At 41.4% G+C, this 27578-nt stretch overlaps 1 protein-coding gene across 1 annotated transcript in view; it reads left to right on the top strand.

Moving 5' to 3' along the window:
• The window catches only part of plcb3 (phospholipase C, beta 3 (phosphatidylinositol-specific)), an 86852-nt gene that overhangs the window by 12813 nt on the left and 46461 nt on the right, over positions 1 to 27578 (top strand). The window contains exon 2 of the mRNA XM_052091320.1: positions 11840 to 11923. Coding sequence (XP_051947280.1) covers positions 11840 to 11923 — 84 coding nt within the window. The remainder of the gene's footprint in view (positions 1 to 11839; positions 11924 to 27578) is intronic.

Here is a 27578-nt window from a genome sequence, read left to right on the forward strand (position 1 = left end):
ATTATTATAAGTTAAAGTTTAGTGTGAAATTGAGTAAATGTATTACTAAATAACATTATTTAGCAGTTGTATATTTATGTTATTTACCATTTTTAAATTGTGTGATATATCGGCCACCCTGCTCTCTGGATATCGGCATCGGCCATTAAAAAAAACCCTATCAGTCAGTCACTATTCCATATGACTTGTGTGCTATATACCAAGTCTTCTGTAGTACATTTTGTAATTCTGGCATAGAATTCTGGTGGAGGTGAAGATAATCAGAAGATAATTAGCTATAATTACTCGTTTAAATTATTATTATTATTATTTATTTATTTTTTGAGCTTGTTAGTCTCAGATGTAGTCGTTGTACGGCAAATGTCATTCAAATGTCTACTTTGGTGCTCCACAGAAACTAATAACAGCACATTTGGAATGAGATGAGAGTTTTAAAAAATTTGGAGAAACAATCTTTTATTATTTGATTATCCAGATTTTGTCTTTAAAACCTCTCTTATTCTGTCATTCTACTTTCACTCTTGTATTCCCGGACTGAAGTGTTTAAGTCAGTCGTGTGTGTGTGTGTGTGTGTGTGTGTGTGTGTGTGTGTGTGTGTGTGTGTGTGTGTGTGTGTGTGTGTGTGTGTGTGTGTGTGTTAGGGCTGAAATGATTTGTCGACGTTATCGACAATGTTAACAATAAAAAATAGTTGGCAAAAATTAGCATTGTTAAATAGTCGTTTGATCTCATTTAACTGTAATGATGATGCATGAGAGCAGCACTGGAGTTCACACCTGATTGCGCGTTCACATACAATATGAATCGAGCATTTTGCTTGGCGCGATTACATAAAAAGTCAATGCAAAGACACAAATAGATGCGAATTCGCGGTGGGTGGCGCAAATTAAGCGAATGGCTTCATTCGCGTGTTTGCGCGAGTGTACATATTTTAAATCGAGCGAAATATCCGCATGATGTTTTGTCACGAAAACCTATCAGCATTGAGATTGTCTGGATGTCACTGACATAGTAGCAGAAGAAATCAGGAAATATGGATGAGAAAATGATTGTAGCGGTGTGTGGGCACCCGGAATAGTATGGCACAAAGTCAACGAATCTGGGACTTCCACAACAGCTACAGAGCAGCAATCGTTGTGATATCAGCCACGGTTGATGGCGGAAAGATAGGTTGTCATAGAAGCCACTCCTCCTGTCCTTTACTGGAAGAGAAGGGTGAATACTCGCGGGTTCGTGTTACTCGCGAGAACGTGAGTTTAAACGCATTTAATCCAGCGGTCAATCTTTTTTTTCTGCGTTGTATGTGAATGCACCATAACTGAGGAGAGGAAGAAAACATAGCTCAAAGTCCAGATGCACTCTAAACTTATAAATTATATTTTAATGAGAAACTTAAAACACAAACACCCATGACTGACATGTCCGTAAACTATCTCTCTCTCTCGCACAATCCTCCGCAGTCAGCCTTTATCCCTCTCGGAGGCTTGATTAGCCTAATAAGGGACCGGGTGTGTAGAATCACAACCCGTCTGCCGGCAGGTCATCCCCATCCACCTGGATGAGGGAGGGGACAAGGGGAGGGAAACAGAAATAATAAAAATGTTGGGGTACAGTGTAGTACCCCCCCAAAAAACACTGTCAAATTTAAACAAGAGGGAAAAGGCCAACGCGGAGTGGCAGTGAGAGAGAGAGAGAGAGAGAGAGAGAGAGTGAGATGAAAAAAAAAAAACACTTACTCGCCAGTTCTCCGATACACCGTAGCTTGTTCCTCGGCCACTCCTCCACCCTCTAAAGGACGACAGCCACGCCAGTGGACTGAACACCCCGCCACGTTCTTGGGGAACAGAAGGGGTCTCCCCCGCCCCTGGCAGCGGTTCTCCCACTCCAGGCGGTCGGCAGCGAGCCCCTCCCCGCTCGCGGTCGGCAGGCTCAGACCCCGCTGCCTTTCAGCGGCTGGAGGGGACTCCTCCACCCCTGGCAGTGGCCCTGACCACTCCAGGTGGTCGGGTAGGAGCCCCTTCTCCCCTCGCGGTCGGCGGCCGCCCTCCGCTTCCAGGCGTCCGGGATCTTCGTGTTCACTGTAATCAGAAACCGGTGTTAGGCATAATTTAGCTCAGGTGTAAGCGCCCTTACTGCTCTTTCTTTCTCCAGGCGGACGCTTGACCACGCAGTTCAAATAATAAGGAATCAGGTAACTTAACTCAAAAAAGGGCCTCTTCTATGAGTTGCGCGAATGTCCCGATCTGAGGGGGAGAGATTGAAACTGCACCCGACTGATGCACACTCTGTCACGGGGACGCTCGTCCCTTGAGCGCTCACACTTAATGCAGCCAGATTATAATGTGATGGCTCACAACTTATTAAATCATAATATATGTGTCACTGTGCATTTATTATCGTGAGGAAAATTGGCAACAAAATACATTTTTGATTTATTTTTGCCTTGTTTTCCAATGTAAATGTCTAAAACTCCTTAAAACAACGTACATTTTTTTTAGCAGCTATACTGAAAAGCTAAGATGCATTCACTTGAGAAGCAGCATATAAGATATTTAGACTTGCTTGTAGAGAATAGATCTTGAACAAGCCCTCATAATAAATCTCCAACTGATTGACAAATTCACTTGTGAAATGGATTGCTGTGAACTGTATGCCAATGATTGGATTATGATCAATAATATGGTAGTAAACAATACATTGTATTCTAAAGCCGTCTTATCAATGATGAACTCTTCTGCCACAAGAATGTAATGCATTGTAATTATCTGAATATTTTTGATTTTATATATATATTTAATGTTTAAATATTTAAAGATAATTATATATTGATATAAATATGTATAATCATTATATATTGAATTATTGTTATATGATGGGCTTTCTCAGCAAATATTTGTATATGCGATTAATCGCGATTAATTAATCGGGAACCATGTAATTAATTCGATTAAAAATTGTAATCGTTTGACAGGCCTAATTAAGATACATTCTCTTAAAGCAAGTCTAAATATCTTATATGTTGCTTCTCACTTAAATGTATCTTGTTTTAAGGATTTTTAGACTATTTTAAATGGAAAACAAGACAAAAACACTTGATGATAATATAATTTTTTGCAGTGAATTTCTTTACTTAAATTTACAGTATTTTCTTTCCCTTTAATTCAGTGAATGTTATTTAGAGGTATTTTTTAAAAGATGATTTGTCCTCTTTATTGTTGGTAAGCACATTTAATCTAACCTTTTAAGTCAGGGCACAAGCTGAATAATCGGTTAAGAGCTAATGATTAATCTTTGCAATAATCGCCGAATAGTCCAATAATCAATCTAATAATCATTAGATTAATAGAGTATCAAATTAATTGTTAGTTGCAGCCCTAGTGTGTGTGTGTGTGTGTGTGTGTGTGTTTGCAAGGGCTATAAAAGCATGTAAATACTGAAAGCCAAATACACCCAAGAGCCAGGAGAGCTGGCTACTACTCACCCACTGAAATAGTTGACATTGTTGATGCATTAGTTGTTTGTGCCTGTGTCTGAATGCACACACTGTAGTCTTGTGCTGGTTATTTGTGTGCTGGCCACAGGCTTCAGTTCACTTTAATGGTTTCCTTTAAAGCTCTCAATCATGCACAAATGTCAAACATGTACACAGGGAGGACCAGAATTATTATTATTATTTTATATTACTTTGTTTTCCCTGAAAGACATAACCAGCAATCTAATTTGAGCTTTAATTTAGTTTCACTGTAACTTACATGTGGGAGTTTTTGTCCATTTTTGAACATGAAGAGTGGAATGTAGGGCTGCCCACTGATAATCAAACAAAGGTTAGTCGACGAGAAGAGTGTTGGTCGAGCAAGATTTGATTGGTCAGTTGGTTGCAGAAAAAACGATGAATGGTATTACCGCTGGTGGGACGCTAGGTGGTACTACGGGGTAATTTTCATTAAGCAGGGTTAGGGTTAAGCCTACACAATAAAGCAACTGACAAAGTAGATGTTTCAACAGTGATGCTTTTTGTTTTTGTTTTGGAAGGCTCTTAAAAGTGTGAAATTGAATTGGGATGGAAATTTATATTTTTGCTTCTTTGCTGCCTTTGACCAGCAGTATAGTCGCTTATCAAGGGCTTGCGAATGGAGGGAACTAGTAAATACCACATTCTTCAGCCAATCAGACTTGTCAGGATGTGATTTTCCTGTTGCTTCATGGTAATCAGTTACATGGCATTTACAGCTCAGGTAATTGGCTCAATAAAACCCATGAGCAAAAATGGCCACTAACAGGTCATGTACTTCCAGGGGGTGCTACAGCAGCCAAAAAATTGCCATGTATTATAGACCACCTTAGTCCAGTCAACAAAACTATGAATACCAGTGGACAAAAAAAACTCAGGAAAACAGTACTTTAAATAAAGCTTATTCAGCAGCCATAACACAACACTAAGATGTTTTGTTTATGCAAATATTAAAAGCAGTCAGCATGCAAATGTGCTTTATTGTGTTTTGAGGCAGTGGTTGTATACGGCTGTATCTCCCGGTACTGGGTGGAATTTTTCAGAGAAGTTGTATTGGAAATCTGTGCTTCCAGATTAATATAATCATTTGCAAATACTCCAAAAGACTGTTTCTATAGATCATAGATAATTTATCCACAGCTAAACATACAGATGAGATTAGGTTCTCTTACGAGAGGTTCTCTCGTATTGCGTAAGCTAGCTTACTCTAAAAATTAAGGATAATTTTTTGGCTTCAATATCTCAGAAAAGACGAATCTTTCCCATTGCGTAAGCTACGCAATGGGAAAGTTTCGTCTTTTCTGAGATATTGTTGTAAAATTGTCAAATTGTAAAATTATCCTTAATTTTGTATCCATTGTCAACGCAGTGCAGCAACTGCATACCTTGAGCGGGCTAGCTAGCGAGCTCATAGGTTGCTCTGCGGCAACTGCTGCAGCCTATAGACGAACTTGAGTGAACTTGCGTCCAATGACAGGCGCCCGCGCCGTCACTGCATCAAAGCCCGCCAAAATGGGCGTGGCTAGAGTGCATATAAGCGTAAGTTCGTAGGCTGGAACCCTGATTTTCATCTATTCAGCGAAGCTCTTTGCATCTCTGAACTGCAGAAGCCGCGTCGCCGTTCGAGGGGTATCTAGCAAGCTTGGACAGCGCTCGAAGAAGCCGGCCGTCTTCGCCACCTTCAGCCATCCTGTGAGCTACGCCATCCGGCGACGTATCCTTTTTAGAGCAAGCAAGTTCCTCAGCGAACTTCACAAAAAGAGCAGCGAGCGTCTTTTTTAAGATGCCTCGCACCACCTGCGCCTCATGCCGCGCCCCTCTCAGCGCCGGAGACCGCCACCTCATCTGCGCTCTCTGCCTGGGATTGGAACATGCAGAGCTCGCCCTCGCTGACGGCGGATGCGACCTCTGCGAGGAGCTTCCGATGTCGACCCTGCGGGCTCGACTCGAAGCACTCAAAGCCGCGCCCTTCCTGCCGGAACTCCACGCCGAGCTCTCTAAATCGTGGAACGCGCCTCTCTCGACCAGGAACCGATCCCACGTCTCCACCTCTCTTGCTCTGGTGGACGGCGCCACCGAGAGGGGCTACTCTTCCATCCCCCCGGTCGAGGATTCGGTAGCAGCACACCTTTGCCCGCCCTCCGCGAGATGGCGTTCTAAGCCAGTGCTCCCGTCTAAGGCCTGCAGAACTACTTCCGCCTGTGTTGGCCGCGCCTGTGCCGCCGCCGGCCAAGCCGCGTCTGCTCTGCATTCCATGGCCGTTTTACAGGTCCTCCAAGCGGACCTTCTCCGAGAATGGGATGAGAAAGGCAGGCACCCAGAGGCTGTTTCAGAGCTAAGGAGCGCGACGGATCTCGCCCTTCACGCCACCAAAGCTGCAGCTCAAGCCCTAGGGAAGTGCATGGCCGCGCTGACTGTGACCGAGAGACACCTATGGCTAACACTAGCCGATATGGGAGAAGCTGAGTGCTCCACGTTCCTCAACGCGCCGCTCTCTCCATCCGGTCTCTTCGGTTCCGCGGTGAGTGGCATTGTTGACTGTTTTTCGGAAGTCCAGAAAGCCACCCAAGCCATGAATCTCTTCCTGCCTCGTCGCGCTAGCTCCTCTGCAGGCCGCCCACGTGACCAGCCTCCTGCACGAGCCTCTTCACAGCGCCCAGCTCAGCAAAGCCAGACTTCTCAGCGTCGACAGGGCGGCCACCCTAGAACGCGCTCAGACAGCCGCCGCAGACCGCCGCCCCCCTGCGGGCCTCGGCCTAAGATTGCACTGAAACCCGAGCAACCGAAGTCCTCCTAGCTTTGTTAAGGAAACGACGGCTCAGTCCCGCCGCGGCCGGACCACCGTCAAAGCTTCGCCCCCTGTCAGTTCCCTTCTCTCAGGCTACTGCAGTGGTGGATTCAGCAGCCAACAAGCCGGTGATACTGCCCGCTTGCCTGCACTCAAATGCCGTTTTCACGGTGAACAAAATAAATTTTGTGAAAAGCAAACATGCCTTATGTGTAGAAAATGTGCCCACAATCCAGTGTTCACCCCTACACACAAGCATTACACTTCCCGTGTCCCTATCAGAGCCCACTCACATAAAGCAGGCACAGCCAGCTCGAGTGTTAGTCAATAAACGTGCCCACGAATCCGTGCGCACGCCCCATCTCTGCCCGCTCTGTCACACGGCCAGCAAACACCTCTCTGTATGACTATGCTCGCGCATCACTTCACAGATGTGACTCTTTCCCCATTCACCTCAATCGGGAAGTGACTCACAGAACAGCCTGTCCCTGCTGTCTGCGAGCAGTCATGCATAAGCACAGTAAGCGCGCTCACACATTCTGTTCAGCTCGCTGTGTGCGGCAATCAGGGCGACTTGGCCATTCACCCTCTAGAGTTACGCTTCAAAGCGTGGAAAGCTATCCCAGGGATTTCCAAATGGGTGTTAAGCACAATAAAACAGGGCTATTTGCTACAGTTCGATCGCCGCCCTCCCCGCTTCAGAGCGCGGCTCGAAACTACTGTGAACACGAAAGGGCCATAGAGAGAGTACCACCTTCTCTGAGCGAGTCGGGGTTTTACAGCCGTTATTTTCTTGTCCCCAAGAAAGACGGCGGCCTCAGACCAATATTAGATCTCAGGGTTTTGAACAAGGTGCTCGCAAAAAGACCGTTCAAAATGCTTACAATCAGGAAACTCCTCGCGCATGTGCGCCAGGGGGACTGGTTTATTTCTCTCGATCTGAAAGATGCCTACTTTCAGATTCAGATAAATCCCGTCACAGGCCATTCTTGAGATTCGCCTCGACGGCCAGGTTTATCAATACACCGTCCTTCCGTTCGGCCTGTCTTTAGCACCCCGTACTTTCACAAAGTGCATGGATGCGGCGCTCGCACCCCTGCGGAGTCAGGGCTTGCAAATTCTGAACTATTTGGACGATTGGCTGATTTTGGCACAGTCACATACGGAGCTTCTGTCTCACAGGACAGTTCTCCTCAGTCATCTGAACAGTTTGGGCCTTGCAGTCAATTGGACCAAGAGCTCACTACAGCCCAGTCAGGCAATTTCCTTCCTTGGAATAGAACTAGACTCCATGGCGATGAAGGCTCGCTTATCTACACAGCGCGCGCGCCATGTTCAGCGACTAGCCGCGTCCTTTCAGATGAACAGCATCACGCCTCTGAAAAAATTTCAGAGAATGCTAGGTTACATGGCTTCAGCCGCAGCAGTACTTCAGCTGGGCTTACTGTGCATGCGCCGCTTCAGCATTGGCTAAACACCCGCGTCTCGCCGGGCTTGGGCCACGGGCCGCCAGCCGATCAGAGTGACTCAGACCTGTATCTCAGCTCTGCAGCCCTGGGCAGTGGCCGAATGGTATCAAAAGCTCCTTCACATAAATTGTCTGGAAATGATAGCGGTCGAGTACGCGCTCGTGCGCTTCCTCCCGGTCATTCAGGGTCACCATGTCCTGGTCCGTTCGGACAACAGATCTGTGATATCCTATCTAAACCGTCAGGGCGGTGTCAGATCCAGGAACCTCTTCCATCTGACAAAACGCATACTGAGTTGGTCCCAGTGCCACCTGTGCTCGCTGAGGGCGACGCACGTGCCAGGCCACCTGAACGGCGGCCCAGACAGACTGTCCAGAGACAATATTTCCCCAGGGGAATGGTCCCTGCACGCTCAAACAGTCCAGAAGTTATGGAGTATATTCGGCAGAGCAGAGATAGACCTCTTTGCGTCAGAAGAGAATTCTCACTGCCCAGTATTTTTCTCGAGCGAGGAGCGCTGGCCCAGGACTGGCCCAACCGCCCGCTTTACGCCTTCCCTCCCGTCTCGCTATTGCCACAGGTAATGCAGAGGATCAGGAAACGCGTCACTCGGTGCTCCTCATAGCCCGCGCTGGGAGAATCAGACATGGTTCCGGAGCTTACGCGGCTGTCACTGACAGCCCCGTGGCCCATTCCAGTGAGTGCAGATCTCCTCTCTCAAGCTCGCGGCACGATCTGGCATCCCCACCCAGAGCGCTGGGCGCTGCACGCGTGGGTGATCAACGACTACCCGTCGCTTTGCCAGAAGGAGTAATAAACACTATCATACACGCTAGAGCCCTTTCCACGAGAAGACTCTATGCGTCCAAATGGTCTGTGTTTTCAAAATGGTGCACCGACAGAGACCTGGACCCACGGACATGTGGGGTGTCGTCGCTGCTCGTGTTTTTACAAGAGCTGCTGGATAAGGGCAGATCCCCATCCACGCTCAAAGTGTACATGGCGGCCATCGCGGCGTTCGCTGAACCCCTGCATGCCCAGTCACTGGGAAAAAACGAGCTGGTCATCCGCTTCCTCAGGGGAGCTAGAAGGATGAACCCCCCGCGCCCCCCATCGGTTCCTGTCTGGGATCTTTCCGTAGTTCTCGAAGCTATGAAAGCCCCCCCTTTCGAACCGCTTCAATCCGTGGATTTGAAATACCTTTCACTCAAAACCGTTTTTCTGACTGCCCTGTCATCAGTTAAACGTGTGGGAGACCTTCACGCGCTGTCTGTCAGCGCTGCGTGTCTTGAGTTTGGACCAAGTGACTCCAAGGTCATTTTAAAGCCTATGTCCCCAATGTGATCCTTTCAGAGCACAAATCATTTCCCTATCGGCGCTGCCAGCATCCGATAGCGAACGCGACGCCAATCTCCTTTGCCCAGTCAGAGCACTGAGATTGTATACTGCGCGCTCCGCCTCTTTCAGACGCTCTGAGCAGCTTTTCGTTTCGTTCGGAGGGCGCACCAAGGGTTTCGCCGCCTCGAAACAGACACTGTCTAGATGGATAGTGGACGCTATTGCTGCCGCGTACGCGTCAAAAGACCTACCATGCCGTTAGGCATTAGGGCTCACTCCACTAGAGGCATGGCCTCCTCGTGGGCATGGTCCAGCGGGATTTCCATTCACGACATATGTGTGGCAGCGGGCTGGGCTTCCCCCTCCACCTTTGTCAGATTTTACAATCTGGAATTGCCCGCCCTGCAGGCGAAACTACTAGCGGTTTAATACACTACAGCTCCCCTGGTGAGCTGCACTGATGGGACACATTCCACACAGACCGGCACCGCCGCTCTCTCTTTTCCTTCCCACTATGTGCTTATGTATTACACACACACTGGCCCGCACTCTTGCCGGCCAAATATTATTCCCCACTCACAAGGGCTCCCCGGGTCCCCCACCCCGGGGCTCATGCAGTGGATGCTTGAGCGCACGGCGTTGACAATGGGTTCCGTGAGCGTAAGCTAGCTTATGCATACTGAGAGAACCTCTCGTAAGAGAACGAATCGGTTACCTTACGTAACCTCGGTTCTCTCTAGAAGAGGAACGAGTATTGCGTAGCCGGCCGTGCTTTCAGCGCCACGAGCGATTTTCGCTTCATTCAATGAAAACCAGGGTTCCAGCCTACGAACTCACGCTTATATGCACTCTAGCCACGCCCATTTTGGCGGACTTTGATGCAGTGACGGCGCGGGCGCCTGTCATTGGACGCAAGTTCACTCAAGTTCGTCTATAGGCTGTAGCAGTTGCCGCAGAGCAACCTATGAGCTCGCTAGCTAGCCCGCTCATGGTATGCAGTTGCTGCACTGCGTTGAAAATGGATACAAAATTAAGGATAATTTTTTGGCTTCAATATCTCAGAAAAGATGAATCTTTCCCGTAGCGTAAGCTATCTTACGCAATACTCGTTCCCTCTTCTAGAGAAAACCGAGGTTACGTAAGGTAACCGATTCGTTTTAACCGATTGTCCAAGCATATCAGATTAAGTGCCCTGAAGTAGGTGAAAATGAATTAGGCCAGTGTGTGTTCGAAAGATCTTCAGCAATACTGGCAAATAATTTGAATGGAGCAAAAAAAAAAGAAAAGTTTTGCTCTTTTTCTCCTAGATGAGGACTTGCATAAAATAAATTTTAAGTTCATCATGTTTGGAAAAGAACACTGGCATACTGCTAAATGCATAATGTACAGTATTTACTGTATACTGCCTACCGTTTCCATGCCACACTTTTGTCACATGGCCTCACTACGTTACATTGCTTGTTTACTTTAGAGAATTGCATCCAGTTGTGTTAGAAATACATTTATTTATGCATTTACCACTTTTGAAGAATGTTTTTGAAAAATCACCATGCATATCGCTTGTGGTAATTTTTTTTATTATTATTATTATTAAATCATTTTCTTTATATAAATGTATCCCCTTTTCTCCCAATTTGGAATGGTCAATTCCCACTACTTACAGATACTCACCTCAATCCGGGTGGCGGAGGTCAAGCCTCAGTTGCCTCCGCTTCAAAGACAGTCAATATGCGCATCTTATCACATGGCTCGTTGTGCAAGGCACCGCGGAGACTCCACATGTGGAGGCTCATTCTACTCTCCGCGATCCACGCACAACTTACCACACGCCACATTGAGAGCGAGAACCACTAATTGTGACCACGAGGAGTTTACCCCATGTGACTCTACCCTCCCTAGCAACCGGGCCAATTTGGTTGCTTAGTGAGACCTGGCTGGAGTCACTCAGCCCACCCTGGATTCAAACTCGCGACTCCAGGGGTGGAAGTCAGCGTCAATACTCGCTGAGCTTCCCAGGCCCCCCTCGCTTATGGTTTATTAAACAAACTGGAAATGGCAAAACAGTTGGTCATCCACACATAAAAAAATATGCATATACTGCATATTCTAAACATAGTAAAATTAGAATGCGGGTCCAATCATATGCATCAGATCTTTTAGAAAACACAGCCTCACATCTTCTGTGGCTTATCTGCTTCTACTTATGTTAATTATCCTCTCTCTCCACTAATGCCGTTCCCTATTTTTCTCTTGAGGTTTTGGTTTCAGTCATTACATTAATTTCTATATCACACTATCCTTCAGGACCATCCACCCATTACGAGCACTTCACATTTATCTGACTTAGATTCTGATCTGTATGTCAAAGTGTTGTCTGCCTCACTGCTTCTAATCGGATAGATGTTCATCATCGATGTGGGTAGTAGTGGCACATGGCTTATGCTGTGACTTGGTTACCATGGTTATCAGTGTAATTAACCTACAATTAAATCAGAAGCAATTAGTTGTAAGTAGTAAATGTTCTCTAGACAGTGTCATTGTTGCCTAGTGATTAGTTTTTATTAGCATTCATGTCAGTTGCAGATGTTATTCGTTCATTCACATCATTAAGTGAATGACGTTCTTTTAAAACCATAACATTCTACTCCCATACGTTTTACAGATGTTCTTCATAAAATCGTGTGATTTTGTCTTGATTGCACCCTGACACTTCTTTTTAATTTGTGTGTTTAGGAGCCCAACAGTACACCCAGCCTTGTCACCCTCAAAGTGGACCCAGATGGATTCTTCCTCTATTGGTCTGGAGGGACCAACATGGTCAGTGCTCTCTCTTTTTTCCTTTTTTGAATGTCCCAGCCAATGTTTCTAAGCCCCGCTTTAAGATTAAGTTACTGACCCATACATGGCAATTGTTCCCATTCTCTGACCATCTTTTGCTATTCTTCTAATGTAAGTCCAAAGTCCTGTGTTTGGATAGTTTTATCTGGAATTTTACTAAAGTTATCCACATTTATGTTAAAACTTTGTTGCTGGGCTACTTATAATGCTAGCATAAGGTGCCCAAAAATTACACATCTGGATTTTTTTTCCTTCTAAAAATCTTAAATCTTCTGTAATGCTGGTTATGGATTAAGATGTGCGTCAGCCCTTATTCACAAATTTGTCTGTAAGAACACCTACGTTTGCTTCAAGGTAAATGCTAATTTAAGAGTTTGGTCATAGAGTTCACAACACAATAATGAATATGTGTTGTAGAAACTTTAGGAACAGTTTTATTCACTGCACTAATCATATTACTGTATAATTCAACAATATCTTAAAAAGAAAATCTACTGATAAAAATACTTTACAATATCGTATTTCATTCCAGCCCACATAGGAATAAAATCCCTTCTGGTTGTACATTACGCTGTTAATGGAAATCTCCATTTCAGTCCTATCATGGAACATTCTGTAAAGCTTGTCAGACCTGCACTGCACATAAAAATTAACATTTGAATTTTGGATGTGTGCCAAGCACTGATGATGACATATGGGCTGTTCAGACTCATTGGGCTAAAACAGACACAACTACTACTAAAACAAAATTCTGGTGTCTTGAGGCACGTTTTAAAGGCTGAATTTCCTTTTAAATTGACACAGCGTCTAAGAAATACATTACTCCTACACAAGACATAACAATCAAAGACGTCTGTCTAGTACATGCTTGCATAGAAAAGATGGATACGTTCAGAGTGATTAGCCTTAGGTGGAGGTCTTAAGAATTTGTGACTATGCCTTTGCTTGCTCTCATGAGTGTATCGCTGCGTAAGCATTACAGTAGGTACGCACGCGTGGTTGCGCAACAACTGATTTTTAATAGTCGTCTAGTTGAGCCAATTAGTCGAGGTGAATTCGACTAGTCATGACTTCATCTCCCCCATTTATAATTTGTGGGTTTTAGCTAGTTATTTTATATGTAATAAAAAAATAACAATAAAGCTACATGTCATCAGGCATTCAATTGCCAGCTAGGCTTTGCCTGGGGTCCTAAAGATTGCTACAGAAACACACCTATATAGTTTGACAACTGAGGGAAAATTTTTAAGAGACTGTCTGATTGTTGTTTTGTATGTGAATGGATCAGAATGAATAACCATCATTATGCTATGTCCATGTAAGCACCTTTTTATTAGAAATGTTCGACAATAGGTTGGCATACTTGACACAGCGTCACTTCGAGCTGTAACGTAGCTAAAAGTTAACAAAAGTGTCTGAACACATTTACATTAGCCTGGACTACCTGTAGCTGCTGGTGGTTCCCCCTCGTCTTGCAGCCTTTTGTACTGATGATTACAGTCAGACACGGGATCTAGCTTGCGGGATGGGGATGCATTCCGTCATGTCATCGCTCTCCAATTTCAAGCTCTTTTCTAATTGTCACCTAATCACGTTTTTGTTGAAGCAAACAGCAACCAGGTAAATTGTCTAAACATAGAACGTTTTGCTGATCATGTTGAAAATCACTAGCTAGCGCTAGCGGGTGCCTCTTTAAATGATTATGCATAGCACTAGCATTTCTGTATTTAAAGGCAACCGTGTCATCTTTATAAAAGTACATTTGAGCCACTTTGCTCTTTTAGTGCAGAGATATCAGCCTCCTCACCAGCTGGCGAATTTACGAAACAGGATGGCAGAGGAAGTGTTATTTATATTCATGAGTAAGCGATAACTGCCCTTACAAAAATTGACAGTGCATGGCGTATTTGGCGCAAATATGCCACAAATTTGCTAATGATCATTTTCACATGCAAATGAGCTTTGCCGCAAACTTGCTGCAAATTGTCCATTTGTTGCAAATTGTCCAAAGGTTTGTAGTTTTTATATGAAAATAACAAGCAGCAAGTTTGTAGCAAGTTTAGATTTTCTTGTAAGGGTGGTTGAGTGATTCAGTAATATTCATCTGGAAAGTGCTACTTGATTGGTTAGAGAAACTATAACCCAACCCTTAAACCTAACCCTAACAAATCCGGTAGAGCTTTCCTTATTAATATGAATGAGTCTCCCTTTGCCATCCTACATTTTGGAAATCTGCCACCTGCTGTACATTTAGTAATTGTCGACCCCTAATACATTCAACTGTAAAATGTAATACACTGTGGTACTGCCGATATTATGAAGCTGGAGTACGTGGTAGTACTAATAGTACTATGGCACCGGTATAGGCTACTGTGCAACACCAAATTAACATAGAACCTTCTAGTGAACCATTTCTTTTTTTTTTTTTTTTTTTTTTTGACTTAAGATTTGAGAATATGAACTGGCTAAACCTTTTGACGTTATAATTTTTCACACTTTTGTTAACAGCTTGATATGTTCTTTACAATAAACTTTAACACTGTGCTGATTGGTTTATATTGATATGGTGCACCCTCTTGTGGACTTTGATTACGACGTCAATTGTAAATCTGTAAATTTTTCCCCCTACCTAAATTAATGTCTTTAGAATTTGGATAATATTTCTGCGAAAAATTCAAATGTAGTTTCTCAGTCCTATTGACAGCCCTACAATGCACACACAAGTTGGAAAGTCGTGTGTTGTGTCTCTCAATCACACTCAAAAGAATCATGTTTGTTTTATTAATACACAAAAATCTTTTTCCCCTCCAACTTCATTGTAGCGGAACTGTCAATCCTGTCTCTCTCTGTCTCGGTCTTCTCCTGCCGTGCGAGCCTCTGGCTTATCATGGGAGTGCTCATGAAACAAATCAAATTTTAGCCAGTGAAATTCAATCAAGGCATCCTCACATCCTTTTTCTTTTTCTTTCTCAAGTTATTAGATATGTTGTTTTCTGTCTTTTTTATGTTCAGTACTGATCAGTGTGCTATGGGGATGCAGCTCAAGCTGCTTCTGGTAAATTTAGAAAAAGGACATTCTGTAGTTGGTAGATACAGCTCGGTGTGTTTGAATTTGAATTGGTTATTTTACTAGCTATGTATTTTATTTCATGGTTGCTGAAGGCGTGTTGAATTCGTTAACAAAGTAACAATAAGCCAAGAGTACATTTTGTATTTATATTGTCATATTTGAGACAAAAAGGCTGTTGCCTGTGCATGAACACAGTAGTGCATTACAAAACAGTATTAGGACACTAGGCCAGCCTTCGCCGGAGGAAAGGCAGTAACCCTGTTTGGCGTAGGGAATATTGGCCCTAGGGAGCCCATCCTCTCCAGTTAATAGTAAGGAGGCCACCTCATCTTGCCTCTTCAGTAACTTACTTGCGCATTCAGGCACATTTTATATTTAATGAGGCTATTATTATATTTAATGATGCAATTATCAAATGCAATCCATTTCTTCTCCTTCTAAGTACTGAAACGTTGTTAAAAGTCAACCACACTTCCATGAATCCAGTTTATCTCATTCCATTCTCTTTTTTTGGGGCAAGTTTGGTAATGTAGGAGAATAGACTTGCACTTTCACTCACAAATGGGCAGCCCGGCTTTATCGTTGTTTTCACAGGCGCAGAAAGAAGTAATATGGGTGGAACTTGCAGGGGCACATCCACACTTGTGGTAGAACAGGTTTTGTGCACAGGAAAACTCTACCTTATATTTTGGGAACTTTATTCCCAAATATGTTTTCTGCTTTAGTGGCTCGACCATACACACATACACTTATGCCCTTGTACCTCCTACTGAATAGGTCAGGTTTGCATTTTTGTTTGTCACAATGCTCTGTTATTCTGTATACTATGTTTGTGGGTGTAATGGCATGTGTGGCCTATTTTCAAGTCAAATGTAGTAGCTGATTAGTGGTTACTATATCCCACATACAGCCTTCAGCACTATTGGCAGTGAAATGAATAGCAGTAAACTTTTTAGCTTGTCTTTGCTGGCCATTGTACATTTAGCATAATTATCTGCCAAAGAGCTTATCAATAGGGCTATGAATCGATAAAAAAAAATATAAACTAATTAGACGCTCAGTTTTCTGTGATGAATTGCAATTAATCATGGTACATTATTAAAATGTTATCATAAATATATTTGCTTTATGCTTTATCTAAAAAAAAAAACTAGCAAGAAATTGGTTATGTAAATTAAAATAATGTGTATATATAAGTCTTTGCAGTACTCACAAAAGTTGTTGTCTTACGATGGTTATTTATATCTTCAGCTTTAGTGTGTAAATAGTAAATATAAATGTTAGACTCCCAAACATTACTTTTGCAAATAGAAAAGATTAGAATGCAACAGATGTCATGGCCCCCACAGAGCCATTAATAAATAATGTTTTTTTGAAAATGTAAAAATGCAAAAAGTTTTCTGTGAGGGTTAAGTTTACGGGTAGGGTAAGGGTATAGAAATTATTGTTTGATATGTATAAAATGCATGGAAATATATGGACAGTCCCCACAATGATATAAAAACAAGTTTGTGTGTGTGTGTGTGTGTGTGTGTGTGTGTGTCTCAGTGTACCATGTGAAATGTCTTGATAAAATAACCAAAAGCATTGCAGATGTGAATTTTATGAGTGTGAATTCAACACTCTTTTTCCTGGTTTTACCATTCACCTAAAACAATAAAAAAAAAAAAAAAAATGTGCAAGGATCACATCAGGGTTTCTGGATGACTTTTAATTGTTTGATTTACAGAATATATCAAACAATTATTCAATGCTTAAGTCTTTTCTTAAACAATATACTACGTTTTTTTGTTGTATTTGAACCAACAACAAGCCTTGTATAAATGTGTGCAATTTGCTAACCACAATGTTAAATCTAGTAAATAGTACAAAAAATGCCAAACATAAGCAAAGCAGCCTATTTAAAATGTACATTTTAAAATTTACACTTATATTTTTCATATAAGTGGAGGCACATTTCTCAGTCTCCACTCTCTGCCGTCACATCTCTAGCTCTCTCACCCAAGTGAAAGAGCGTTACCGCGGTGTGTAGTGTTTATGTCAGAGCAGACATTAGCTAATGTTGATGTAACGTAACATTGTATACATTAGCTACATAGCTTTATGTGGCCTGTCTTGTCATTGTTTATCACAAGCAAAAACTTGGGAACAACAATTTGTCACTACATGCCCTGTCCCCTCAATCTCCCACAAGGTTAACACTGCATAAGCTACATCCCTAGCTAGGTGGCAAATAGCTGGCAAGCAACTGAAACTAGTGCTCTAAAAAAACAGTAAATAAATTGGTAGTAAATATGTCTAGCTAATACTCACTAAATCTCTTTGGGTGAGGGGCGAAGATGAGTTTAGGTACAGATGCTGTGTTCCATTCAAATCGATTGTGGGATTTTTTCACTTGATATCTCCGATTAAAGACATTCCAATGCCAGATGCTCGGAAGATGATGTTTAAGGAAACAACTGCTATGCTCCTGTTAGCTTAACAGGTGTTTGACTGTCACCAGAGATGTCTCTTAACAACCCAATTCATGAACAATCTGCAACGCTAGCATTGTTTTGCTACAGGTGTATGATTATCAAAAGTGTGTAATTTATCATGTTTTGAACACCTGCTACTCTGCTAACGTTTTTTAAACAAGATTTAATATCATGTAATGTAGGAACTTTTACTAATTTATCGATATTATATAATAAAAAATAATGTTTATCCCTTATTTTCTACAACTTCCTGGTTGCCAACATGCACCTACATCTCGGAGAAATGAGTTTAAAATCTTTGCACGGCTTTCCATTGAACTTTTCCCAGTAGGAAGTTGGAAAATCCAACTTTCCGAGTTGAATGGAATGCAGCAAGAGGCAGATTGCTAATGTTAGCTAGCTAGTTTTGCTAGCATCACTTACACTTTGCGTACCTGTCTATATGCTTCCTTTCTAAGAGCCGATAAAAGTTTGACATGGTCCCATCCGTCTCGTTAAGCATTGCGTTGGATAATTGACATACTGCTGTGTGTTTGCTTTTGGATGGTTTTTTGTAGATTAACTCTTTATGGTTTAGGTCAGTGTTTTTTCTGCCACGGCACACTTTTTTACGATTAAAAAATCCAATGGCACACCACTATACCACATAACCATCGTCGATAGTTTTCCTTTTCAAGAACTTGTCCATGTATTCTGTCTTAGTAGCATGAACTCATAATGTTTGAAATTTGGCTTTGCAAAAAATGCAAGTAACATAGGTACACTGTATAATGAGGTCACAGATGCCAACAGTGCTTATTGGATAATAAAAACCCCAAAATTTGTGTCTTTTCCAATTTGTAGATTTGTTCTTGCCAATTAATTCTTGCAACGGCACAGCAAATACTTTTTATTTTTTTTATTTATTTACTGTATTTTCCGGAAATAAAGTTGCACCCGACTATAAGTCGCAAGTTGTTGATGGAGAGAAAATATAAAATGCATAAGTTGCACTGACAGAGGTTGAATCCAGCAGGCACTAGGAACGGGAGCTGCCGCCTGGCCTCCATTGACTGGTTCATATGTCAAAAGCACTCCGTAAAGATTACAGTACTTCAAAATCTACACATTATATCACTGTGATTTTGCACTTGTTTAAAACAGAAGAATTTGCTTTTAGTAATCGTATGCAACAGTTTCTCATATTCTTTTTATGTTTCATGAGAGAAACGCAACAAGTAAGACACATCTGTTCATAACATCTGTAACTCTATGCTGTGTACAATAAACAGCTTTTAGTCTTTGAGTAAAACAGTACCTGTTATATTCTATTCATTCATTTGGTTCACTGACTGCATGTTTTTACTACAAGTGTGATGAAGAAGCATCATTTTGTGGGCATTATGAGGAGTTGCGTTTGTTAGAACAATAATGTTATGATGGATAAAATATTTAAACTAGTTGCATAAAATACTTTGTAATGGAAAATATATTGAATTGGCAACTTTCAAACTCTCCTACCATCACTATGCATTCAGTAAAATACCTGGAAAAATGGTATTTACTTATTTTGAGGAATTTGGTAATTTTCCAGCAGTTGTGGTCTTGACCGGTCTTGAAATAAAATCCTGAGTCCTCTTTGTCTGAGGCAGAGACAATACAAGAGTAAAAATGCGGTTGATTCCAAGACGAGAACGAGACCTTCAAAAAGTGGTCTCGAGACCAGTTTCGAGACCAAGACTGATCTCGAGTACTACTACACTGGTCAGAAGTTTACATGCACAAAGTTAACTGGGTCTTTTAAGCAGTTTGGAAAATTCCAGAAATTGACGTCAAGCCTTTATGCAATTAGCTTCTGATTGGCTAATTTAAGTCAATTGGAGGTGTAGCTGTGGATGTATTTTAAGGCCTACCTTCAAACTCAGTGTCTCTTTGACAGGGCAAAAGAAATCAGCCGAGACCTCAGAAAAAAATTGTGGACATCCACAAATCTGGTTCATCCTTGGTAGCAATTTCCAAACGCCTGAAGGTACAACGTTCATCTATACAAACAATAGTACGCAAATTTAAACACCATGGGACTATGCAGCCATTGTATCGCTATTGATCTCATTCTGTCTCCTAGAGATGAATGTAGTTTTTAGCAAAAAGTGCAACTCAATCCCAGAACGTCAGCAAAGGCCTTGTGAAGATGCTGTAGGAAATGGGTAGACAAGTATCTATATCCACAGTAAAACAAGCCCTATATCGACATAACCTGGAAGGCTGCTCAGAAAGGAAGAAACCACTGCTCCAAAACTGCCATAAAAAAGCCAGACTACAATTTGTAAGTGCACATGAGGACAAAGATCTTGCTTTTTGGACAAATGTCCTCTGGTCTGGTAAAACATAAGTTGAACCATTTGGCCATAAAGACCATCTTCATGTTTGGAGTAAAAATTGCGGGGCTTGCAAGCCAAACAACACCATCCCAACCATGAAGCTTGGGGGTGGCAGCATCATGTTGTGGGGGTGCTTTGACTCAGAAAGCCCTGACCTCAATCCAACAGAAAATTTGTGAGCTGTACTTAAAAACCGTGTGCGAGCAAGGAGACATTTACATTCTTAAAATAAAGTAGTGATCCTAACTGACTTATGACAGGGAAAGTTTTCTACAATTAAATGTCAGGAATTGTGAAAAAACTCTGTTTAAATATATTTGTCTAATGTGTATGTAAACTTCTTACTTCAACTATGTTCACATACATAGTTCAAGTAAGTCATAAAATGAGTGGAAATGCTGTAATTAAAAGTTGGGCAAAATCTTCTGCTGTTTTCCAGTGGACTTTTTTAATAATAAGATCAAATGGGCATATTAAATTAATATCAAGCTTTACTGGAAAGAGAAACTTAACTGTGCATTGTCTATGCATTATTAGACACTTATTCATACATATGTAAAACACATTGAATGCTGAAGTTCAATTTGGTGTAAAACTCCAAACATATTTTTTCCTCTAGCTGCCATTCAGTTTCTGTCGCACACACTCTGGGTTCTCTTGTGCAGTTTCACTTTTGACACTGGTTCAGATGATGACAATGAGTGAACGTTTTCTAGCGATGTGAAGAGATACAGCAGCTTGCCCTTATCTCTTCCACACTCGGCTCGCTGCTTATGAGTGAAGTCTCCATTTTCTGTACACATGTGTTGTGCGTAATGCATAAGCATGCACTGCTCCACACAATCCAGTTGAGTCGAGCATGTACCTCCTGGAAATATAGAAATGCCAATTTTATCCACGGGAAGTGGGGAAAAACATTAGTACATTTTCAGGAAGTGAAAAAATGTATGCTGCATTAATTGCATAAAAAATGTATCCATTAAACAGTCAAATATTAAATCGCTGATATTAACATGTTAAACCTCCCAGCTACTTATTATCAAAATGTCCTGCCATTTATGTCCAAAAACATTAAGCCAGATAGTAGCTTTTGCCAAGTGAAGCGATTTTATATCAGCCTTAAAAAAATAAAATAAAAAAATAAATAAAGTAGAGATGTGCAGTACATTGTTCTATTGATTTATTGATGAAAATTGAAAATGTTATATAGTTCATAAAGTAACTGTAATCCCCCCCAGGGTAAAGTCATTTAACGGGAAAAAGATAGAGGAAAAAGTGTTTCTGTGCCTGTTGTTCTTCCTTGTATTTTACCTAACACATTGTAGTTGTATGTGTGCATGTACGTGAGTATGCAATTTGAATTACAAGTCTTCCATATCAAAGGAGGCATGTTGTGTAATCTATACTAACCTGTACTTGTCATTGCAAGAAATAATTCTTGTTTACTTTCATAGAAACTTTATCAAAAGAGCTCTAATTAAATTGCACAAGGTCAAAGTTAAAGACTCAACATTAAGATACAAGTTAAGTAAAAATTCTAATAAACTATGATAACAGACCTTGCCAGAATAGGCCTTGCATGGCAGCTCTACCGCCATTGGTGTATGAATGGGTGAATGTGTCACCGTGTAAAGCACTTTGAATACTGTTAAGGTTAAAAAGGCGCTATATAAGTGCAGACCATTTACCATATTATATAACCAGTCATATGTTTGCAGGTCCTGTCCTTTCTTTACCTGGATGCTCCCAGCACACCTGCAAAACTAGCCTACTTCGGGCAATATAGCATTTAAATAATGTTCCTGCAATGCTGTTACATAAAACCTGAAACTTTCAGTTTCAGATTTTCAGTTTTGTAACACTAACTTGCACTTTAAAACTACTGTAAATTTATCAACCACATTAGAATCTGAGTGCTCCCAGGGACAAGCATTTCCATCAACTGGCTTATGGGCATACAACAAGCTATAAGTTACTAAATATAAGATATTAAACACAAAAATGGCTTAAAGAATATAGGATACCATATAGGGAAATAAATATTTCAGATAAAATCAGGCAAAAGGTGAAGTCATGTTAGATTTTGCGATCCATGGGCTCCCATTCAAAAGCATCCGAACGCGGGTGCCCGAAAACGCAATTTCTCACTTTGTTGCGGATGAAAGTTATGAGAACTCTGACCTGGGAATCTGTATGATGAGAAGAGGTGTGACCAATTAATGATTGAAATGTCACATACAGACCTCTTAGCTAAGTACAAAGAATACATATTTCAAAACTTTAAAGGTTTTAGCTGTAATTCATTATATTAAAACCAAAAGCTCTCGAACGTGACACATCCTATCCATTGCAGTATCTGAAATAATTGTGTGTGTGCTCAAAGCCTGGTGTGACTGTGGCTTAAAACTATTAACAACTGAGGAAGAGGACAAAAGTTTTGTTTTGTTCAAGTTCCGTCCTAGTTATGTAAGTTACTGTTCAGGTAAGAGTCACATGTAGTGCTGTATCATTGACCATTCTCTGGGCTAGTTTAGACATTAGCGAGCTGCGGCAGGTGTGACACAGAGTAGTTGAGCTTGTTGCACATTTGTTTTCAGTGGGCCATATCAAGTTTATTATTCAAATTGTGTCATTAAGAAGACAAAAATGGATCTGTCCTTGTGGCAGGTGTAACAACTTAAAATAATAAAGAATTGAAAAAGATGTCTCATGCTGTTTTTGCTTCATGGGGTGTGACCTGACAAGTCATTAATAACTTTCTAGTTTCAGCTGTTAGACTCACTGATTAAAGGGGTCATGTCAAGCATTTTTATTATTTTCACAAATCAGCCATAATTATTACAGTAGTAAATTGTTCCACTCTGTCTCTGGCCCTCTGTCTGAAATGATTGACTTCTGTGTGCTTTCTTTTTTCAATCTTCACAACATCACTCCTGACTTATCCTATTACTGCTACGCCAGTGATATGCAGCTCCACCTGTCATTCAAGTCCGACAACCTCACCGTCTCGGCTCATATTTTAGCCTGCCTTCCAAATATCTCAGCCTGGATTAAGGAACACCACCTTCAGCTCAAACTGTCCAAGACAGAACATTTGATAATCCCTGCCAACTCATCTTGGCTCACAATACTAACACCAACCAGAACAGCCAGGATCCTGGGAGTGGTGTTTAATGACCAACTAAACTTCATTGGCCACATCTCGTCAACCACCTGGTTTTTCAGGTATGCACTTTACAACTTAAGGAAAATTTCCTTTCCTGTCTGAATATGCTAAGCTGCTCCTGGGCCAAGCTCTTGCCACATCAACACTTGACTACTGCAATGCTCTGTTGGCCGGCCACACCACTAAGACAATTAAGTCACTGCAGTTGATTCAGAATGTGCAGTACATCTGGTCTTCAACCAACCAAAGAGGGCCCATGTAATCCCCTATTGATCTCACTCCACCGCATCAAATTCTAAGCTTTTGCTTTGGCCTTCAAGACAGCCGATGGAACAGGACCCATTTAATGCCTCACTCATCCAGGTCTATATCCCCTCTCGCTCCCTGCGATCAAAGCATGAGCGACACCTGATGGTCCCATTACAACAAGGCACATTCGCTCTCCAGATCATTCACATTATCTGTTCCTCAATGGTGGAATGCACTTCCAACCCCCAGCTGAAGAGACATCTCTTCCATGAGCACTTATTCAGTCCACAAACATAAGGCACTTGCATGCAATATTTATATTTTAAAATATAACTGTCTACTGCTTTAGCTTCTGTACTACACAGTCTTTGAATAGAACTTAGCAGTGCGATACTGCGGATATTGTATGTTTTACATTTAGCAGACACTTTTATCCAAAGGGACTTACAAAATGAGTATGTACTTTCTCTATTAAGACTTCAACACATACAGTGACTGTTTTATGATTGACTAACAGCTTTTCAGTGGAAGCACTGCCTGCCAAAAACTTGTCCGCACAGACTATGCTGTTGACGAAATTTGCTTCATGCATACTGTGCGCTTTCCGATCAGCAACATGGACAACCAAAGTATACTTTAACAACTCTGTTCACCTTGTGCCTAACTGAAGTTTTAAACATCAACTTTATAATAGTTATAGTTTATATTGGATAGCCTTTAACATGTTTAATAAGATAACTGAATTAGAGAAGAAGTGAGGTGATTAAATCAGTGTATGCGCATGACAGATAAACAAAATAAGTATTAGCATAGCAGTGACATTGACTTAATGACTTTACCCAAATTGCCCCACCAAGAGAAGCTTTACATAAAGCGTGTAAACCAATACCATCATGAAGAATCAATATTAGATTGCCATTGGCAATGGAAAGCTCAATCAGTCAAACATCTGGTCAGGTTTTTAGTACATTTGTGGTTCACTAAAGGATGTGGGTTTGTGTACAGTGGTATTGCTGTCCCTAATGGCAAATTGTGGTGTGTGATTGGATGGATAACGACACTTTGTTGCTTTTCCCATTCCTCAATTAGCAAAATTTGTTTGTGATAATACAGGATGAGGGTTCCATCTGCACTAAAGCTAATGCTTAATGATGGCACTTGGAGACTGCATTAGCCTCTCTGCTATGGTCTACAATAGCCCACAGACTCATTCTGGTTTCTCTCTCTTTTTCCCTCTCCATGTGTCTGCTTTCACTCCTCATTCATCTCTCTCTTTGCCTCTCTTTCTCTTTCATAATCTTCTCCCTGTTCTCTCTGCATTTCATTTTTTCTTTCCTCAGCACTGGCGTTCTCTGTGATGGACAGCTGGCGTCCATCACAGGGTAGGAGCACATCCTCTCTCCTACCCGCTCTCTCTTTCTCTCCATAGTATCTCCTTTTCCTCTCCTTCCTTTCAGTTCTCTGGGTTCCTTTCTCTCCCCCACTCACTTTCTGCAGGCGTGGGAAAGCATACAGGAAATAGTTCAGGCTGTGAGGGTAGTTTTGGAGCATAACTTGCCCTGTGCCCTCCACCAGTTTCATGCCCTCCAAAAAATCTCTTTCTCTCCTGCTTTCACTCATTTGCTTTCTCTTCTTCTTCCCCTTCCTTGCTCGCGCTCTCTCTCTCTCTCTCTCTCTCTCTCTCTCTCTCTCTCGCCTTCAGTGGTGAACAAATGTCTTGGAGTGATGATAGGTGTATATACATGTTCACACAGAACTCTTTTTTTCACTCACTTTTGTCCCCTTTGTCAACTATTGCTCTCAATTTGTTAAGACAAGTAGTGGAAAGTCACAAATTGAAGTGGGCATAACTTACCTTGACAATCGGGTAGTTGACGTAACATTTCAAGCACTTTTCTTCTGCTGTATGACATGCTTTAATTTCTATAAACTATTTACATTTCATTCCAATTCTACATGAATGATTATGTATGCCGTTTTTCTTTTTTAACCTCATATTAAATGAGACTGCATGAAATATTTGTACTTATAAAAAGTCATCGATCACTCCACAGGACCATTTTAAAGAAACTAGTAAGGGTGAAATGGATATATGGTGAAAAACTAAAGGGATAGTTCACCCAAAAATGATAAGTCTATCATCATTTACTCACCCTTATGTTGTTCCAAACAGTACAGTTCCAAACCAGTTTCTGTGGAACATAAAAAGAGATGTTTGGCAGAATGTTAACCTCAGTCAACTTTTTCTTTCATTGTCCAGGAAAAAAAGATGCAATTAAAGTGAATGGTGACTGAGGCTGACATTCTGCCTTACTTTTTGATTCTGAATTAAAAATATCCATGAACTTCCAATAAACTTGAAATCTCGAGACGGAGACAATGAAAGGCAAATAGGCAGATAGAAAGACTAAAAGGAGTGCTGTTCTTTTAAAGCTTTGTGGTTTCAAACCGCCCTAAGACACTGCATTAAAATGTCCTGTGAATAGAGTATAGATAAGAGCAAATACCTCAAAAAAAGACAAAGCCCATTAATGTAACCTAACCGCATAACCAATTCAAAAAGAAAGAGTAGGAAAGATAATGGAAGAGTGATATCAGTCAGAGAGAGCACCTCAGGGCTGTACGGTCATGTTAGGTCTGTACTAACTCTAATCTCTCTCTCTTGCGTAATGCATTAGTCCAGTTGCTCCCAGTCTGTGTTTATTATGGCTGACATTCTGTCCTTAGTTCAGTTATACGGAAGAGTGGTTGGTCAATATTGCTGATTATTAGCATTTCTGTTGAAGAGTAACATGGCCTAAAGAGATTACCCAGATGATGAATAACTCGTTCTGCTATTATATAGTGGCCCCAAAGGATATTTGGACACTTAAGCCATACAAAATGTTAGGATTTCATTGTATAGATAATGCAGTGTGCCAAGTGGCATCTGCGAACAAATGATTCAAGGACTTTTCTCAGAAGTAACTTTACTTTTCGGAGCAATTTTTACAATGACTTTAACCCACTGGTGTAAAGGTGATTTTTAATGGATGTATTAATTTCCAACAGGTCTTTTTCCATGCAGAAAATTATCACACAAACCTTGAAAATGACATACCTGAACTTAAATGAATGTATTTACTGGACCCTTTGGAGTATGGACACAGTTGTAGTATCATTTGAAAGAAAACACTTTGGGCTTTATTTCAGAATTAATATGTTGTTTTTTGTTAAAGTTAGAGAAGCTGAAGTTTATAGTAATTGAAATATTTTGTGCTGAACATGAAATTATAATCTACAATAACAATAATAAGAGTGCCAAGACAACCCAGAAATACAATGTTCTTAAAGCCACATGTCTAAAGAAGTTATGTTTCAAATTTGAAGATAATCTAACAAAAAATGAGGTTCCTGCAAGCTTTTTTCTCTGTAAAATCGCTGGAAGCATATCAAGTAAAATTAAGGCTCCGCCTTTCAAAACGACACAAAATCTGACTGCACTGCTTGGATATTATGAATAAAACTATGCCGCATTTTTAAATATAGACTTTGGAGATGGGCTCATTTTGTTTATGAGACTCTAATATATAAGATAATATACAGTTTTACAACATGAATGCTGCTCAGATTGCATAGTTTGTTGAAGAACGATGATGAAAGGTAATTCTTTCAGGCGAGATCTCATTTAAACAATGGAGAATACATCAATATTTATCACTTTTATGGACAAAAAGTGATATTGGATGTTTTTCATAGAATGCTTGTCATGGACAATTGACCCAAGTGTGGCGAATTGGATTCATCAGTCGATCACGTTTGCATAATGGTATGAAATACCATTTTGATATTGCATGTTTTAATTTGTACTCCTGGCACAAATAACTAAATTGCTGTTTCTGGAGCATTGCTATCATGAAACAGAGATTGTATATCAATGTTGATCCCTTACCATGCATTCAGACCAGAGGCGTCAAGAGCGTCAAATCGACCGAAAGTCATTAATTTTCTATGACAGCCAGCGTGTTCTCTCGGCAGCGAGAAGTGGCGCGGCGAGTCTTGGGCGGTGTGGGTGTCAGAGGAAATTTCAAGTGCAGCCAACATTATGGTAATGAGCATTGACGCTGTTCGGCGGCATCCTATGGGAATATAGAAGTGCTCCGCTCCAGCGAAGTCTAGAGAATACAACCGTGTAAACTTTGGTTCCCACCAAACATTAGTTCGGAAGACTGATTATTGCCGTGGCGGCTTTTCCCGTAATATTTGATCTGTCCTTGTTTGCTTACAGGGATATAATGTACAATAAAAACAATTATGAGTGGACAAATGTGTC

Source organism: Xyrauchen texanus, chromosome 2, assembly GCF_025860055.1.
Source record: "Xyrauchen texanus isolate HMW12.3.18 chromosome 2, RBS_HiC_50CHRs, whole genome shotgun sequence".
NCBI classification, from domain to species: Eukaryota; Metazoa; Chordata; class Actinopteri; order Cypriniformes; family Catostomidae; genus Xyrauchen; species Xyrauchen texanus.